The sequence below is a fragment of the Neolamprologus brichardi genome, chromosome 2, assembly GCF_056152115.1.
Source record: "Neolamprologus brichardi isolate AB-2024 chromosome 2, ASM5615211v1, whole genome shotgun sequence".
Lineage (NCBI taxonomy): Eukaryota > Metazoa > Chordata > Actinopteri > Cichliformes > Cichlidae > Neolamprologus > Neolamprologus brichardi.
In genome coordinates, this window is record NC_142105.1 from 30,554,617 (window position 1) to 30,572,929 (window position 18,313).

At 39.3% G+C, this 18,313-nt stretch overlaps 2 protein-coding genes across 4 annotated transcripts; both read right to left on the reverse strand.

Annotated features, from left to right (window-relative positions):
* Nucleotides 1-15: 15 nt before the first annotated feature.
* On the reverse strand, nt 16-4,425 carry si:ch211-145o7.3 (uncharacterized). 2 transcript variants are annotated; one of them, XM_006781274.3, is made up of 5 exons: nt 4,239-4,425; nt 2,945-3,567; nt 2,657-2,778; nt 1,582-1,637; nt 16-1,226 (listed from the first exon to the last, which is right to left on the reverse strand). In XM_006781274.3, exons 2-5 carry the CDS (start codon nt 3,530-3,532, stop codon nt 895-897), a joined length of 1,098 nt encoding a protein of 365 aa, XP_006781337.2. In that variant the 5' UTR covers nt 3,533-3,567; nt 4,239-4,425; the 3' UTR covers nt 16-894. The 2 variants fall into 2 exon arrangements, with proteins under 2 accessions (XP_006781337.2, XP_006781336.2); XM_006781273.3 differs by having other exon boundaries at nt 1,558-1,637.
* Nucleotides 4,426-5,616: 1,191 nt separating this feature from the next.
* On the reverse strand, nt 5,617-14,027 carry yif1a (Yip1 interacting factor homolog A (S. cerevisiae)). Of its 2 annotated transcripts, XM_006781271.3 has the most exons (10): nt 14,010-14,027; nt 13,738-13,825; nt 13,311-13,362; nt 10,773-11,017; nt 9,697-9,801; nt 8,068-8,146; nt 7,909-7,966; nt 7,665-7,820; nt 7,422-7,515; nt 5,617-6,272 (listed from the first exon to the last, which is right to left on the reverse strand). In XM_006781271.3, the coding sequence occupies exons 3-10, from the start codon at nt 13,339-13,341 to the stop codon at nt 6,114-6,116; spliced, it is 927 nt and encodes a 308-aa protein (XP_006781334.1). In that variant the 5' UTR covers nt 13,342-13,362; nt 13,738-13,825; nt 14,010-14,027; the 3' UTR covers nt 5,617-6,113. The 2 variants fall into 2 exon arrangements, with proteins under 2 accessions (XP_006781334.1, XP_006781335.1); XM_006781272.3 differs by lacking the exon at nt 14,010-14,027 and having other exon boundaries at nt 13,742-13,985.
* Between the last annotated feature and the right edge of the window lie 4,286 nt (nt 14,028-18,313).

An 18,313-nucleotide genomic window follows, 5' to 3' on the forward strand; every position in this document is an offset into this window, starting at 1 on the left:
CCGATGCACAGCTCAGAAGAAGGGCATCACAGATTTTATTTATTAGATTATAAAACCCAAAGCTGTTGTAAATACATACAATTTATGAAGAGAATTTCAGTGTAACCGACATGTAAAGTGGTTAAAATGGCAGTGAGTCAATCAAACCTTTCCTGATTGAAGACATCGTGCAAATAAAATAAACTCAAGCAAAGATAATCTTGAAAAAAATGGACATTAAAAACCATTAGAAATAAAATTCGAAGTACTTATTATAACTGAGAAGTGCTTCCCTGTACTTCTTAAGTACAATCTAAAATCACAGCTACATTATAAATTATTTTTTATCTATTGTCTTCAACTATCAAAGCAACAGTGTTGCTGAAAACAACAAAGACTGTCAACTACAGTTTACTTTGAATGTCCTACAGAAACTTTCTTAGAAAGAAAAGATGGTCACTGCTTAGAACAACTGAAAGAGGGTAACACATACTCATATTTTACTGGTAACGATGTGGAAGTGAGTCAATGTGCTGTTCGCTGTACATTAAACGTGAAGATTTCAACAGCGTGTTAGTCACACCTGAACTTGGGAAACCTCTCAGTCGAGAAGCAGCACTCTGTATTGAGCTCGAAGCACTCCTTCCACCCCTGAGAACGATGTTAACATGTTAAAAAATCACTGTGGAATCACTTCATTTTTAATACTTTTGTCTCAGTTCTACACCCTGAAGGCTCTGTTCAGGCTGGATGGGATGCTATGGTGATATATTCAGCTTGTGTACTGGAAGCCTGAAATTATATGGAACGATACTCCATCAGTTAATTCGATCTATACTGTAATATCACTACAGGGCAGTAAACAGGCTATAGGGCAGTGTTGTCGTCCCAGGAGGGTTTCTTTGAGGATCTGAACTAATATCCACCGCCTGCGAGGTCCAGCAGTGACCCGGCGGCCTCCTGGGCCTCGGCATCAAGCTGCAGGATCTCCACAGTCTCCAGGTCGAGCTCGGTGTCGTCCGGCAGCACAAGGTACTGGAACTGCTGAGACTCGTAATAGTGCAGCTCGATGTAGCCGCTGTCAGACAGGGGGTCCTTCTCCATGTCTTCGCACACCTCCTCCTGCTGGTATTCCACAGACTCCATGGTGACGAGCTCCTCGTGATCCGGGGTCAGAAGGCACAGCGGGTTTTCGGCTAAAATCGGACTATCAGCGGTAGACAGGAGGAGGGAGTGAGAAAGAGGATCTGCATGAGAAAGACAACATTAACATTAATAACCCATCGTCCTGCAGCTTGGCTGAACAACCACTTGCGGGATTCTTTAGCGAGGACGTGGGCCCGTATGGCAAAGAGGCTCGGAAATAAAACGGAGGGGTGGGGTGGGGGGCACTCATAAAAAACCAGGCTATTGCCGGGTTGCCAAGGTAATGGAAGGCAGTTTCCATGAGAACAGAACACAAACACAGGAACAATGATGCATGCTGGGAAAGCTGCAAAGCTACAGACAAGCTGCAGGTGATAAAAGTGTCACAGAGGGCTGTTACTCTGCAGTTAAACCACTGAAACAATTTCATACCGGGTCCAGTATGTAGGGCCTGACCTGATATTTCCATCGAATCACACTCAGCAGGCATCTTGTAGCTTTCTCCCTCCAACCTGCGCACAACACACATCACAGCAAGAGAGCCATTAAAATGTAAAATTATTTAGAAACACTCCTCCACTAGACGCATATTAGATTTTACTGATGTGGTGGTTAAGGAGAGAAATATACTGTGTTAAAAGAAAAATAGCATGTACGACAACAGCTATAGATGATATTTCATCCTACTTCTGCAATATATCAGTGAATATGTTTGCCAATTTTTTTTTTAAAAAAAGGCAAAAGATAGTGAAGAAATACCCAAATATTCAGTTTAATAAAGTCCGCGTTTTGCATCACCTTCAGTTCCAGTCAGAGGAGACTCCAGTGCAATGATTCATTTACAGGTGCAAAAAGACTGCATCAGCAATGACATGGAGACCAGAGGAGTTGAGAAAGGTTTAACCTGTGACCATTGTCACTCGAAGTCACTGAATGTCATGACTTCTCTGAAAACCACATTGCTGCGAGTCACTTCCTGTGTGGAAGCCCCTTAATGTGTCACCAGCACCGTGTTAAAAACTCATTAGAAAGGCAGCAAATTATTAAGAGAGGTCGATGCCTGTAAATGTTTGCATATTTTTCTTTTTAAAATTGAAGCTCCTTTACACATCAACTACCGTATCGTGCAAAAATATTGAGCCACCCTCAAATCGTTATTTTGCTTCCATGTAGCCGAATTTACTGTAATTTTTAAAATTAGTCTTGTCCAATAGTTCTCGCAGCTCTCTGAACGTCTTTCAAAGTTTTTCTTTGGACACTGGCTACCTTTTCAGTCACTCACACTCCAGGTTTTGTACCTGACCGTTTTCAGAAGATTTTTTTACGTTGACCTATGAATCATTCAAGCCTTAAAAAGTACCCATATTTCCATGTATGTCTGCACATATTTCAATATATCTCTGTCTGTATTTCCCCATTTTCAGAGTGAAATATAAAGAAAAGAACTGTGACTCGTTTCTTGTTGAACACTTTGGATTTTCTGGCCGTTCCTCAGTATGGGGCACTACAAATCCCTAGTCCAGATACTCACAGTGCAGGCTTGTGTAACAGGTTGCTGTTATTGCTGTGATAACTGTGGGTCTTCCTGAGCACTTCTAGGAGTGCTGGCCGGTACTCTGGACACACACACCACAGCGATCCCTTCCCCACTGACTGCAACAAACAAACAAATCCATGTAACAGATGTTAGTCTTCAAAAACCCTGCACGAGTCATTTTTGGGAGTTGTAACCAATGTTTCGAATTTAGACCATCTGGATTCAATGAGGAGTTCACTTATATCAGTGAGTTTGGTGCTGCTCTGTTATTTAAGCACCCACCTGGCTCTTGTCCCTCTGAATGCGTCTGAAGCTCTTGCTCAGAGACAGATTGTGTCTGACAGAGTTCCTCCAGCCACCCGTTGCTGTCCTGTAGTAGGGGAAATTGTTCACAATCCATTCGTAGATGTCCTTCACTGGAAGCCTCTTTTGTGGCGAATCTTCTATTGCCATGAAAATCAGACTGCTAAAGGAGTACGGCGGCTTGGACGAAGCAGCGGGAAGAAGCTGGGAAGCCACGGAGGGCTCCTGCTGAGGCAGCGGTGTCATTTTGGTGAGGGGCTGAAGTGGCAGCAGATCCCCTCTTTGATGCAGCCAGTTGAGACAGGTGAGGTCATCTTGGTCAGCTAGGCTTTGTCCTTCGAGGCAATGAGACACTGTAAAGTGTGAAAGAGGGGAGCAGGAGTGAACAGACTCTGCTGTTGCTGGAGAAAATGAGGCTGGGGATGGCGGGAAAGAGATAGGCGAAAGTGGCAGTGAAATGCGACCATTTGAGGAGGTATGCTGGGGCGAGGAGGACAACGGCAGAGGCCCTCTGATAGTGGCGGGAGAGAGGCACGAGAGTGGCAGTGTATGAGAGCTGTTTTCCATCTCACTCTCAGGGCGAAGCTTCCAGGGTCATGCAGCTGAAAGATGAGGTTGAAATGAATCAGAGAGAGGAAAGATGAAGTCATCAAGATACAAATTGCTTCCAGGACAGGCAGGAACAGCAAGAACTGTACCTGTATTTGTGAGTTGTTGTTTATTCTTTTCAGGTATAATATACCTGACTTTAACTGCTACCTCTTCATAGATTAAAAAAAAAAGCCAAACATACTAGATCACCACACACACAAACAAAAATATTGAAAATGCTGGAAAAATAAGAACTCCATAGCAGGTAAATGTTTGCCACACGTTCCCCTCTGATGAGCATCCACTAAACGTCCAAAGTCCACTCCTACTGCTCCAGTTTAATAAAGGCAAACGAAGTCAGAGAACAAGTGCACGTCCCAGAGAAAGTTACTGCTCATCGTAGTCTACTGACCATGACCAGGATTATTAAACATATTTAAAAAAAACAAAACAAAACTAAGGCCAATAATACACGTATAGCATGTCTAATCTACTCTTATAAGGCTCTGGAGGTTTGTGTGTGAAGCCACATGGTTCTACAAAGCAGTTCAGTGGGGAAATGGCGGAACAATATAAAGTTTCATTTAGCTATTGTAGAAAGCCGCCTTTTCCCCCCTCACAGGTGACCCGCTCGGCGATGTTAGCTAGTCTTTCAAACGTATAATATAAACTGGTTACTCACCAAATCACCAAAGCAGGGACTTTGGTGGGAATTGCCTCCTCTTAAATGTCGACGTCGTTAAAAAAAAGTTAAAGGTGAAATCCTGATGTTCAGAAGTAGACTTTCATTCGGACACCTTTCACTCCGCTCTCTGTGGCGGTCCGTGGTTTCCATGGACACCATAAGGACGCTGTGCAGGGTGCGCGTATCCGGGCGCGTTCCCGCAACATTTGGTCTGACACCAGCCACAGGCGGCAGACAAGGGATATTAAACATACGGTCCTGGGGCCAGAAACGGCTCGCCAAAGTGTTCAGTCACAGGATGGCTTTGAAACACGTGAAAATTACAGAGCAGAAGGACATACATTTTAAACTCCTGACTGTATTTTGCGGCTACAGATGAGTCACATAATAAGAGTCTGAACATCAGGAGCCAAGAGTCTGAAAAGTGGTTGTTTTACAGGTTTCTTACTGACAAAACCATCCCTTATATCCTACCATACTACACCAATATATAACACATTAAACAGGAAATCCATCCATCCATTCACTTCAGCTTATCCTTTTCAGGGTCCCAGGGGGTGCTGGAGCCTATCCCAGCTGTCTTAGGGTGAGAGGCGGGGTACACTGGTTCTTTTTTATTATTCATTTGTAGAAATAATTCTAGCTTTATGTTTTATTGACTGGTATTTTTCATTTTTCATAGTTAATAATTACAAACTCAATAAGATTGTAAACACAGGCTGTAGGATTGGATGTTAGCAACTTTGGGAGTCATGAGTACTGAAAAACAGGTGAGACATCCTCAGAGATCCATCACAGCCACAAATGGAATTTCCAAAAGGACAAATAAATCTGAATCTAATGCCAACAATTACATTATATTACACTACTTGTCTCCATGTTCTGCACTTGCAGAATAACAGTGCTCTGAAATTTTAACATACTGAGGATATCTCAGGAATTTGTGGTTCAAACAACATTAGTTAGGTTTACTGTTATATAACATGCTAAATCATGTGTAATTATTAATTTATGCATTAATGTCTTAGCAGCAATTATCCAATTGCAGGTTTGGATGTTTTGCATCTGCAAATGTCAACCAAACACCCAGTTTAAGGTAAAACTAACTGCTGTACGGTTCAATTCGCACTAAATGGAAAGAGAAGGCAATTTCCTTCAGCTGCTCACTTCTTTACTGAGTGGACGCCGCCGCAGCTGATACAAAATACTTGAGTACAATTCAAGTAACACCATTATAGTCAAGTGCATAATTGAATTAATGAAGGTTAATTTCACCTCTAGTAAAATGAATGAATTCTAAATGTAGGCTATTACACCTTACATTGCATTTATACTGTTATGACCTGAAGCAAAAAGCAAAAAGAAGCAGTCTGAATTCAGTACACAAAGCTAAATATATTTATTTTTTCTAGAAAAATCCAAACATTGTCGTGCTTTGTCAAATGTAGATAAATAAAATAGAGGATTCAGAAGAAAGGGAGATAATGCAGCAGCATTACCGTTGAAACAAAATATGTTACTGGAATCATGTGTGCAACGTCAATACTGAAAAGCATGTCGCGAGCCTTCATACAAAAGTAGATCTGAACCATATTGGTTCTGATTAAGCAAATTTCTCAGTGAAAGCCCTTTTGTTCAAGGTTAGGTGGCGAAAAATAAGCGTCTGTACAGTTACGGTGGACGAGACAATTTCCGTTTCACACTTTCTTGTTAAATCAACAACAAGCTCAGTGCACGCTGCACTCAACACCATCTATGTATGCTTTGAGTTTAATGACAAAAGAGCGTATAAAGGCAGGTATACAAACACTCACAACCACATTTTTTTGGGGTCCACTACTCCTGGACTATAGGCTATTGAACACCTCACAGTCACCTGACCAAGTGAGAGGTTAACCAGTAAATAATGATTGGCTGAAAGAGCGCGGATGCGACAGTGATATAAAGACGGAGCTGAGGTTTGGCATTTGATCCCATTCCCATAGAGTCCGAGGACAGCGAGGGGAGGATCTTCATTTTCAGAGAGCGAACCTGTGGAAGAAGGAAAATCTTTAGAAGTACATAGATTGAAAGCAGAGGTTAAACGGATATTCAGTCTGTGTCTAACAGCACGTCAAAGACAATACTTACCAATGTGTGATAGCAGCTTTAACCTTTATGCAAACTGATAGTATCTTTAATGAGTTTCTGCTGACTGATTCTCTGCATCAGCTGTTCCCATACTTTAAGTCTTTGCTACTACTATTACTCATTCAACTTTTGACATGAGTAGGGAATGACATGCAGCAACAGGTCCCGGACTAGACTTGAAGGCGGCCTGCTGTATTGAGCCTTGCAGCATGCAGTCACCTGCTCAACTCAATAAGGCTAAACTGGCACCAGCTATTATTCATTCAAACATCAATACAGACCCAGAGCTTTACAATCAGTGTGCCACTAAAGTAAACACCCCATCACATGATAAACTGGAAAAACAACAAATATCTGAAAAATGTATGGATGTGTACGCATGCTGCATGAATGGAAATGTTGGTTACTAATCTGCTTTTTCTTGCCTTTTTTGGGTATTGTTTCCTTTTTTCCATTAATTGTAGTTTTAGTGAGTTAAATGATAAAAACATAACTTTGAAAATATTTTTTAAAAGGGGCATGATTTGTTACCATTTATCATTCTCTTTTTAAAAGAAGCTACTCCTTCTACATAGCTGGTTTCTTATTCACAGCGGTCACCACAGCGGGTAAGCTCTGCATGTTTAATTTGGCTGTTTTTTTGGCAGGATTTTTGTCTCCTACTGGGATTGAACCGGGGCTCTTCTGCTTGTTAGGCAGTCCGCCTGGAATTTTATTCAGCCCACTGCACGGCTTTGCAAAAAGAGAAAACGGCACGGGAGCGCGCAAAATTTGAACTTTGTACTGTCTTTTGTGCCTAAGTATCGGTGAAGTAAGAGACAATTAAATAACACAGGAAAAAGGAACAAGAAATGAAATAAGGGCATTTTTTCTTTTTAAAAAAATGATTAGCAGACAATAGGTGTAGCAGTGTGACTCACTTTACAGTCGGGCCCAGGAAATCAATTAAACACAACTCATTTAGACTGACGAAATGTAAATACTTCAGTCCATCAAACTTATAAACTTTAGATTTGAAGGATGCCGTCAATACAGACTGAAAATACTCACAATGAAGAACATGAGAGCAAAGGAGGACCAGGCAAACGCCACAAAATAGCCATCACTGCCAAACAGCAAGCCACACAACACTGTGAAGATCATCCTGGACGAAGACATAAACAGACACATTCCCTCAGTAAATTCAGCATGATTTATTTAAAAACAATACATGACTGGAAGAAGCTTTCGCAAATAATTTCTAAATAATAAAGAATCATTTTGCAAATATATGTGCATCTGTGATTTATTTACCCAACATATTTGTATCCACTGTAGGCGATGAGATCAAAGGTGGAGAGGTCGGTGTGTACTGTCAGCAGATATAAACTCAGCAACATCACCAAGACCTCGATGATGACCCACACGAGGGCAGTGCTGGCACACAGGCCGAGGACCTCTGGACTGAACCTGCACACAAAGTCAACATTTGGCTTATCTCACATACACCGATTCTCTGTGAGTCATAAAACAAATGAGTGGAAGAAAGATTAGTCACCTTTTTTGAATGCCAAGAGCCATTCCAGCAAGTAAAATGTAGGTGATAAAAGCCATCGCTAAAAGATAAAAAAAACAACAACCCCAAAACACTTAATATGTTACACAAACATCCCAAAACATTATGCCTGGAATGATTTTGTGTGTACATAAAACTGACTTGGTATGTAAAGGTCTGATGCATTCACATCCTGTCTTGGAGTCAGTGGAGTGTCGCGATGATAACGAACTTCCCAATCCTGCCAAAAAACACAAATACAAAACACAAATACGACATGAATCACCCTCAGAGAACAAAACAAATTCAGGTCCAAGTCAGCTTGTTTTAATTACAAGGAAAGCAGCGCACTGCAGCTTTTTTAAATTGACAATCGTGCAGTAGTAGGCCAGTTTTAGCTCAGCATTTGCAGCAGCAGGATGATGTCCAAAGTGAACTTTAAGCCACTGTTAACCACAGACATTAAAAAGTAGAGATATACACTCAAAGACTCCTGAATGGAAATTTTTATGGGAATGCCTTAACCCCAAAAGCCAAATCTTTTGATTTATAACAGCCAAATTGAGACACCTTTGTGTTGCTGTCCAGTTTCACATGTACTGACTCATGTCCATATTTGCATTGGATGGACTGATGGAGTGCATCATTTTGCCTCTCTAAACAAAAAGATCATTTCCAGCAATAGACATGATGGTATTTTATGTTTCCTTAGGATTATATTTTAGCACATTCTTAATTCAAAATGACGAGTTTATGTTTAGGATTATAAACGATTCAATTAGGTTTGTTCATGGACAACAACTTGGTTAGGTTCATAAAAAGCTCTGGGTCCAAATACAGTGGTTGCCATATCTTTTAAAACTTTTTGTGGTTGTCAGGGTGACACATAAATGCTGATATACGTATTGAAGACACAAGCCATCCATCCATCTTCATCCGCTTTATCCGGGGCCGGGTCGCGGGGGCAGCAGCCTAAGCAAAGAGGCCCAGACCTCCCTCTCCCCAGCCACCTCCTCCAGCTCATCCGGGGGAACACCAAGGCGTTCCCAGGCCAGCCGAGAGATATAAAGCTCTCGGCTGGCCTGGTTGGTTCTCGGTAAGAAGCTGGCTTCTTACCGAGAACCAACCAGGCCAGGCTGGTTGGTTACCGAGAACCAGCCAGGCCTGGCTGGTTCTCGGTAAGAAGCTTGTGAAGACACAAGCTTCTTACCAAAATATAGCAATTTCAATTCATGTTGACCATCGTGAGAAACAAACAGATAATGTGTGTCTGTGAACACAAACAAATGGAATTGCCAGTCTGTGTACATGTGTTTTTAGAGGGCAGTCTATATAGTCTATATAACCTGAAAATGAGCTACAGTTCTTGTGTCTCAGGTGTTGGATGTTTGTGAGACTCAAAGCAGTGGTGTCCCATTTTGTCCCTATTGTTGATTTTGAGCAGCTTATAATCACTACATAGCAGTTAACTGTAAATACAATGTGATCCTGGTCTTTTAAGGAACATTTGCATCCTGCGTAGGCTGCATATTATCAAAGCACATATTGTTTGGAGTTGTGTCACATTTACAATCTGAGTAAGTTACACTGTGCAGGAACTGAATGAGCTCAGTGTGTCTTTAGACCCAAACAAGTAGTCAAAGCATAATAATGTTCAAAAATGAAGCTGCAGAAGTGATAAAGAGTCTGATATGTGTTTCAAAACATATCAGAGAAAATTATCATGCAGTCTTAAGTTTGATAAATTTCATGTAGTCTCCCTTATGTTGACTCTGAGAAGGCTCAGATTACCTGATGTGTATATGGGAACATGAGGATCATAAGTTTCTTCAGTACATATCTGGTGTCGACAGCAAAGAAGTATTTCAGCTTGTTCACAGTCATGAATCTGCTGATCTGAAAGCCAGAGGAAATGCAAATATTAACAAAAACAGACATGAAAGTCTGCCAAAACTAATAAATACCATTGAGTCATAATCGTTTTTACAAGAGGTTGTTCCTTTTCTCAGCATTATGCATCATTCTGGCATGTTGTGCATCAAAGCTGCCAAACCAGTAAAACAACATCTTCATTATTGATATGCTGCATGTTTTTAAATTGCTCTTTCCCCCCAAATTGTTAAGATAATCATCAACTCTTATTTAATATTAAAAAGCCGAGCAGAAAATAGTGTAGTTGATGGAAAACGTGTCATTTAAAATGTCAACCCCAACACATTAAAGTTTCAACCGTGAAATGGCTTTGGATATGACTAACACCAGAATGTTTCAGAGTACAGGAGAGTAGCTGGAAAGCAGGAAACATTACCCCTGTGTCAACGAAAATAACTCATCTCTGTGCTCGTGTGGGTTGGTGGGAAATACATTATGAACTTATGAACAACATCAGGAAACACTTTAGGGAACAAATAAACAAAACAGCACAAAAATAACCATCTACACAGGAGAGTGCATTAGTTCTGTCCCTGCTGAAAACGAAAGTGCTGTATTTAAGATACTCTAGTCCTACTTAGAACCAATATCCTAAAAGATCCCAGATGTTGGGAGGTTACTGTGTTATAGATGCCAAAATACTGAACACAACCTATACCAGAAGAGCTTAAATAAAGTACAGTAATTGAATAAAATTAAATAAAATATGGCAAAACAAATAACTCAGCAGAGGTACAAAAGACAGAAGATCAAATTAATAAAGAGCAAAAAAAGAAAAACTACAGAGAAAAATGTGTGGCAGCTTTAAAGCTGGACCATTTACCAGTCCAGATCTTGATCTTAATTACAAGTCCCTTGGTTAGCACCCTATCTTCCATTCAGTCACATTTGGTGCTACGTATCAAGTCTCAAACGGCCCCAAATAGGAGACTCACCTCTTTGTTTACCATATCCTTCCCCTGGTTGGCTAAGGAGGAGCCGTACATCATCGCAGCATTGGCCATAGGGTCAGCAAAGAGGTTGTTCATCCCACCACCTCCTTGCATGTCATTTGAGGGTCCTCCCATATTGTACCCAGAAGTGTAATACCCCTGACTGTTCATTGCAGGAGCTGCTGAGCTAGTGTCTTCAAACAGGACGGAGTCACCTGCGGGGGGGGCTGCACGAGCTCTCGGCTTAGCTGTGGAAAAATGGACACAGGAGGGTAAACAGAGAGTATGACAACATTAATATTTAACTGACTGAAACATTCAGGCATGCCACTTATTAACCACTGACAGTGAAATCCACTATAATATGTAAATGAGATCACAATTTAGTACTTCTCAAAGCAAGAGAGGCATTTTAGTCGAGGGCAAGATAACAGGTGATTAAATAATAAGATATCCTTTCCTCATTTAAAAAAAGAGGATTGTTTTACAGCAGCCAAAACATTAAAACACAACCTATAAGAAAATAGCTTAAAATAAGAAGGCCTTAATAAAATAAAAAGTCATATGTGGCAAAAAACAGCCCAATAAGATAAAAATTAGAGTCAAATTTAATAGAAAGAATGGAAATGAAATACAGTAAAAGAGTATCTAAATATAACAAGGAGCTTAATAAGTGAAAATCTATAAAAGAAAATACAAGTGCCTGTTTAAAATATTAATATTAATTTCCCAGTGACCCTCAAAGTCCTCCAATATTTACACCTAGTTAGTAGTAAAGTACACAAGAGGAATTGGGAACATCTTTTCCCTAAGCAACATTAAAGAACAAGCCAAAAGCACTTCTGGACATGACACCTAGTTATTTATTTATTTTTTGCTTTGTGTTAAACTCCACTAGTTACAAACCTAGATCCACAACCTCATTAGACATTTTCGCACAATCCAACAAATGTCCTTTCTGTATATGATGTTTTGTGTAATGTATGTATGGTCGGAGGGTAAGATGGTGCCGCCATCGCGTGCAATAGGTCGGCAGCCTTATGAAATTTCCCCTCGTGGGACTAATAAAGGTATATCAAATCAAATCAAATCAAAATCAAATATGGTTAAGATCCCTTGCTCTTTTTCAGAAGGAAGTGTTTTTCTAAGTAGTAATTAACTTCCCCCAACAAATGACGCACTTAGGCTGAGGCCCATTGACATGCCTGGTCCAGCTGAAGCCAGACAGGTAGAGACAGGTAATTCTTGAGTTGGTTTTGTGTGGTTATATTCCACACAACAAAGTGATCCTTTTTGCTTTACCCGACCTTTGACGTACACTAATAAACATAAATGTCCTTCATTACTTTTTCTGCAGCTCCAGTAATAATGATTTGTTGATGCAAATTTCCTGAGATACAGCAGGATTGCGTCAAGGCACACCAGTGTTCCTCATCATTTTTTTAATAGAAAATCCCACCTACAGCAATTTCCTGTTTTGGGTTTAATTAATTTCCCTTGCATGATACTCTTACGTCAAAATATACCAGCCATTTTGTTAGGTACATCTGTTCAACTGCTTGTTAACTGAAATATTTAATCAGTTTATCAAGTAGCAGAAACTAAGAACATTTAGGCAGGTACACATGGTCAAGAAAACCTGTTAGTTCAAAGTTCAAATGAGCAGAAGAATGAGGAAGAAAGGGGATTTAAGTGACTTCGACCATGTCATGGCTGTTTGTGTCAGTTGGGCTCATCTGGCTATTTCAGAAGCTGCTTATGTCATGGGATTTTCACACACAGCCATCTCTAGGGTTGACAAAGAATGGTCTGATAAAAAGGGTAAATATCCAGTTAGCAGCAATTGTCTGGGTGAAATTGCTTTGTTGATGTCAGACATGACTGGCCGAATGGCTTCATGCTGAAAGGAAGGCAACAGTAACTCAAAACACCACTTATCAAGATAAACAACCCTCCATCTATAAGTGCACAATAAGATATGTGCTATTCTCATGGTAGTATCTGAATATAGTGTAAATAAAATGAACCATGGCTCCATCCTATATTGTGTTAATGGTTCATGCTGGTGGTGATGATATTTTCTGAGTACACTTTGAGCTCCTTGGTGCCAACTCAGCATTGTTTAAAGTAAGCATTGTTCCTGACCATGTCCATGTCCTGGACGTGCACTCAACAAATCTGCACTAACTGTGTGATGATATCATATCAACATGGAGAAAACTCTGTGAGGACCATTTCCAGCACCTTGTTTAATCTGTTCCACGCAGAATTGAGCCAGTTCAGCCAGCAAACCACACTAGCAAAGCAGACCTAAAAAACAGTGGCCGGTGAGTGTATACGGTAATCGTATGTAGCACTATGCGATCATATAACAGTTATAACCTACATCAAGACACGTAAGTGTACCAAATAAACTGGCATGTTTGATTACGTGACAGCAACCAGCTGAGTTTGGTGAACCCTGTGTGACCAGAAAAAAACAGGAAGTGAGGATATTTGAGAAAATTTTGCAAATACAACAATCCATGGTGATTCACTTACTTTCTCGGTACCCATGATGTGGCAAGTCCATTGTAACACTCGCTGACGTTAGCTTGAAATAAAGACAATGACACGTTAGCAACAGTTCTGCTTACTTAGCATTAAATCTCTGTGCATTACGCTAACGTTAATGCTGACATTGGGTTAACACCCTGAATGTTACAAGGGACTAGCGTTTCTCTAACACCTGCTAGGTACGCTGCTAACACATACTTACTGTTGCTTCCACTCAATGTTAACCAGATGCTACCTAGCCAAACTAGCTAAGTTAACATCATCCTCTTTTTAGCTCAAACTAGGCAGAACAAGGGAGCCGATATAAGAAGCTCTAGCAGTAGCGTTAAACATGTCCAAATAGTCTGTCTTGTCTGGGGGATAATATATTGTTTCAATTTTTAACGAAAATTGTGAGGATAAGAGCACTTACCTACACCGCTAACGTTGGTAGCTAGCTACGTGGCTATCAGAGACTGTAGATCCCACCCATCCACTGCGGTTGGTGGACCTCAGTGTGCCTGCGTGGCAGAAACGGTGTAAGTACAAGGCAGAGTACACAACACAGCACACAGTTCATAATAGGAGTAGTTGAGTGTTTCTTTTCCTTATGTTGAGTTACTTTCAGGAAGCAACAACTTAAAAATCGGAATAATGCAAAATAACCAGCAAACGGAACGTGCAGTGGAGTAAAAAGTACAATACTGTGCAAAGGTCTTGAGCCATCCGTCCTTACACACACACACACACACACACACATATATATGTAAGCAGTGTTGTTCAAGTTACTTGAAAAAAGTAAATAGTTACTAATTACCGATTACTTCTCCAAAAAGTAATCCTTACTTTAATTACTGATTACTAATTTTCAAAGGTAATTAGTTTCTTAATAATAATAATAATAATAATAACTTTATTTATAAAGCGCTTTCAAACAAAGTGCTGTACAACTAAAAGGATAAATAAAATAAAAGCGATACATAGCAAGTTCTTAGTTACTTTTTAAAAACATGACACACAACCTGAATACATAATAAAGCAGTAGACCTTTCAGCCCAATTCTATTTTTATGCATAATCCATCATATAAAATTGAATCAAATGGAAAGCCTTTTTTTGTTTTATTAGTTTTAACCTTTTACTTTTAAACACATTAAGCAAAAATAGATTATATGCAACTGTCTTTGTCTTGAATTTTTTTAAAAAAACATTTAAACCTATTTTCTGCAAGTTTTGTGTTTACACTCGCTCTTTCTGTTAGATGCAAGCAAAACACAGCAAAATAAATAAATACAATCATAGATTCAGTCCTGTCGTTCTTAAATCCATTTTGACCCATTTAACAAGAGTGGGTGGAGGATTGCCCGGTGCCACAGCGGTCAGTGGGGGGATCCGGGGGTTTCTCTGTAAAATTCACATTCCCGTGGCGGCTTGCTAGGTGCTTGCTCAGATTTGAAGTTTATTTTTTTCGCTGTAGAAAGAACTTTTCTTCCCACGCAGAGTGTACTTTTTACGGAATCAAACTCAAAGTAATGTAAGTATGTCCACGCTTTAAACTCTGCATGGTTGTACTCTCTCCCGCACTCCATATTATCTATGGTTTATCTACACACGTCTGTTGCTACCACTGACGTTGCATGTGGTTACGTCATTGTCACGAGACCCTCTCATCGCGACGGTTTAGTAAGGCAGTGACGCAATGTGCTTACGGGAAAGTAACAGTAATCTAATGACTTTTTTTGCAATAGTAATCCCTTACATTACTCGTTACGTGATTGGTAATTGGATTACGTGTTACTGCCCAACTCTGATCTTGAGTCCAGAACCACTGAACTAAATCTATGAAAATATATTCCAAATATATCACAGTTTGGCAGGCGTAAAACAATCTTTTGCACCAGCAAGGTGATTCCCAAAAAGCTATTAGCTGAAAATGTGTCATATCTCTGCATGGTGTGCAGTGCCGTCCTTAAAATAATCTGAGGAAACTGGAGTGGAGGACAAAAGAAGAAGCAAAAAAGAAAAATATCTAGAGCAGATGAATAGTATCCAAAAGTAATGTCTTTGAGAAATAGAAAATAAAATCCAGCGAAGACCTGATACAGGACCTGAGAGATACATTTTCAGTTGAGTCATCACCAAAGCAAGCGGTCTCAGTCAAAGGGTGGCTGTTAGGAGGAAATGAAACAGAGAGAAAAGGCTGAAATATGCCTAATTATACAAGAACTGGACTGAAAATTGGTACGAGCATTTCCTATGGAGTTCTGGATCCAAATCAGAACTCAGCATTATTGAAGCCGTTTGGGATCATCTTGATAGAGAAAAGAACAAAAGTCAACCAATATCTAAAGTAGAGCTTTGAATTTCCTTCAAGAAGCTGCGTTGAAGAATATAGGTTGTCATATGAAATATTGACTTTCAAGCTCATTAGATTTGTACAAACTCTATCTTTGCCTTTTATTCTGTAATTCCATCTATGTTTTTGGTGTTGAAAATAAATCGCTGCACCTATTTTATACTTTCCTAACAAAATATGAGAAAATAAGGGGTGACTTAAGACCTTTGCATGATTAAATGGAAATGCAAAGAAAACCACACTCAAAACTATACTGGTACAGGATGAACGAAAGAGACTGGGTAACTAAGGGAGAAACTGTATCACCCACTTTCTATTTGCATTTAATCTCATCACTTTTCCTCTGAAAGCCAAATAAAATCTTTCCATCAAAAGATGTGATACTAATGACTTAATGGATTGCCAGCCACCTACACATTTGTATTCATTTGCAGATGTATTCACTTTTGTCCTGCTATCTGTTGAAATAGTGTAATAAACACTATTCAGCATAAATAAACCAAGTAAAGGGTTAACCTAATTCATCAGGGTTTATTAGGCCAGGTATTTGTTTAGAAAATGTTGGTTGTATTTGTTTGTATTTGTTTCATCTACGCTTCAGTAAGAGATATGCAAAATAGGTAAAACTATCAAATCCCAATTTATGGAGATATTAAATGCAAATAGCCTGAAATATTTTTTTAAATAAATAAATAAACACTAGCCTATATAATGTGTTTAATTTACCCCAGAGCCGCCTTTCCAAGACATATTTTTTATAAACAATTATTTTAATTCAGAATGTTACTACTATGACTAAAATGTATGTACAGGTATTTGTTACACTTCATTTCTGATGTGTCAGATGTGGTTGTTTGGTTGTTGGGAATTTTTTGGAGCAGTTTCAATAGCATCACTGCTATAAACTGAGTCATTGCTTCATGGCTATTAGTTACTCACAAGCCAAAACATTTGTTGGGGTTTTTCAAATTGCACTTGGGCTCATATTAAGAAAACTGTGATTCACTGTATTTTAGATTCTTCAAAGTTATTTGTTTTGAACTTTTAGTCTAACAGCTGCTGCTAACAAAATATGTGCGTTACTTTTTCTGTTAGCCTTGCTCCTTTTTTACAACCCACTTTGATCCTAAGTGGGCTGCATCACTAAAACTATCACTTAATAACCTCTTTTCTTTTTCAAAAATACCTCCAAATCATTCATCATCGAGAGGTTTGAACATGAATTATTTGCTTAAGGACAAAATACAATGTAAAGTCCCAAATTTTAAGCCTTCCTCATCTGCAGTTTTCTCATTTTCTAAAAACACTAAGTGGCCTACTTTAGATCCCTTGGCAGGCCAGAGGTTTGATACCCTTCACCCAAAACTATCAAACTACTTAGTTCCTGGGCAGCATATAGCCTAATTTGATCCTAAATGGGTTTGATCTCCTAATTGGCTTAAAAAAAAACAAAAAAAACTCCAAATTGTTTGTCTTACTTTTTGTGCAGAAAGGTTTAAGTGTATCATGAATTTCTAATAAACTGTTGAGTCATGGAAAATGAACAGAATGAAATGTCTTCATCCCATCTCAGTTACATGACAGAAACTCTTCTGTCATGTAATCCATTCCTAAGGACATAAAAACAAAAGTCCAAAAGCCCTCCTTCTGTTCCAGGGCAGCATAACCGGGTTAAGGAGTTTTTTCCCCTTGGATCAGCTGCACCAACATACTTTTAGTTTCACTAACAGATTTTGTTTTTGCCAGTAGTCCTTAATCTTTTAATAGTTAATTATATTTGCTACATAGCCATCAATTTCATACCTCTTATCAGCTTTCTTACCACTTACTTTGTACTTTAAATATTAATCTTTTGATTTTCTATTTAATTTTCAGGCTTACAACACAGAAAAAAAGAATATTCCTAACTATTTTCACAGCAGGAAATTTGTATTTGTGTTATATTTATATCCACTTACATCTTTATTTGAGACCTGAGACAGTGGCTGGCACTGTCAATACTGTCCTGGCACATGCACGGCACGATTACTGTAAGATAATCTGCTTCATACTGCGTGATCATAAATTAAATAGGTGTGAAATGCAACACCTTTTAAATCAAATAAATTGAAGTTGCATGACAGTAGCGTTATACTTTGTGAAGCACGTGTGTGGGATGTGTGTGGGATGTGTGTGTGGGTGGGTGGGTGTGGATAATTTTTTTTTTCAGAATGAGTAAATTGAAATGGAATCTACACTTCCGCACTCCCCCCCCCCCGCCCCTAACTTTTAGAGGGAAAAAGTCGAGTAAAACTGAAGCCAACAGGTTTCACTCACACTAAGAATAAAAAATGTTACATTAAAGCACTACTTCCATTCTTTACACTGATGTTTATCTATTTCATAAATAAACCAGACTTGTCTTGATCAAATAACAAACAAACAAAACAAACAACTTCCAGCTGATGAATGAAGGTGTAAGTTCAGACAAGTTGTGGCATGTCCCAACAGAGTTACTGCAGGTGTGTCATCACTGCATTCCTGAAGCTTTAGTCATGTGACGCTCAACTTTATCCTACTGTCCCATATGACATCATAAACAGTGATTTCGGTCTTTATTATTACAGGGTGTAGTTTCAAAAATCTGAAACATTACGCTCATTGAAATGTGTCAT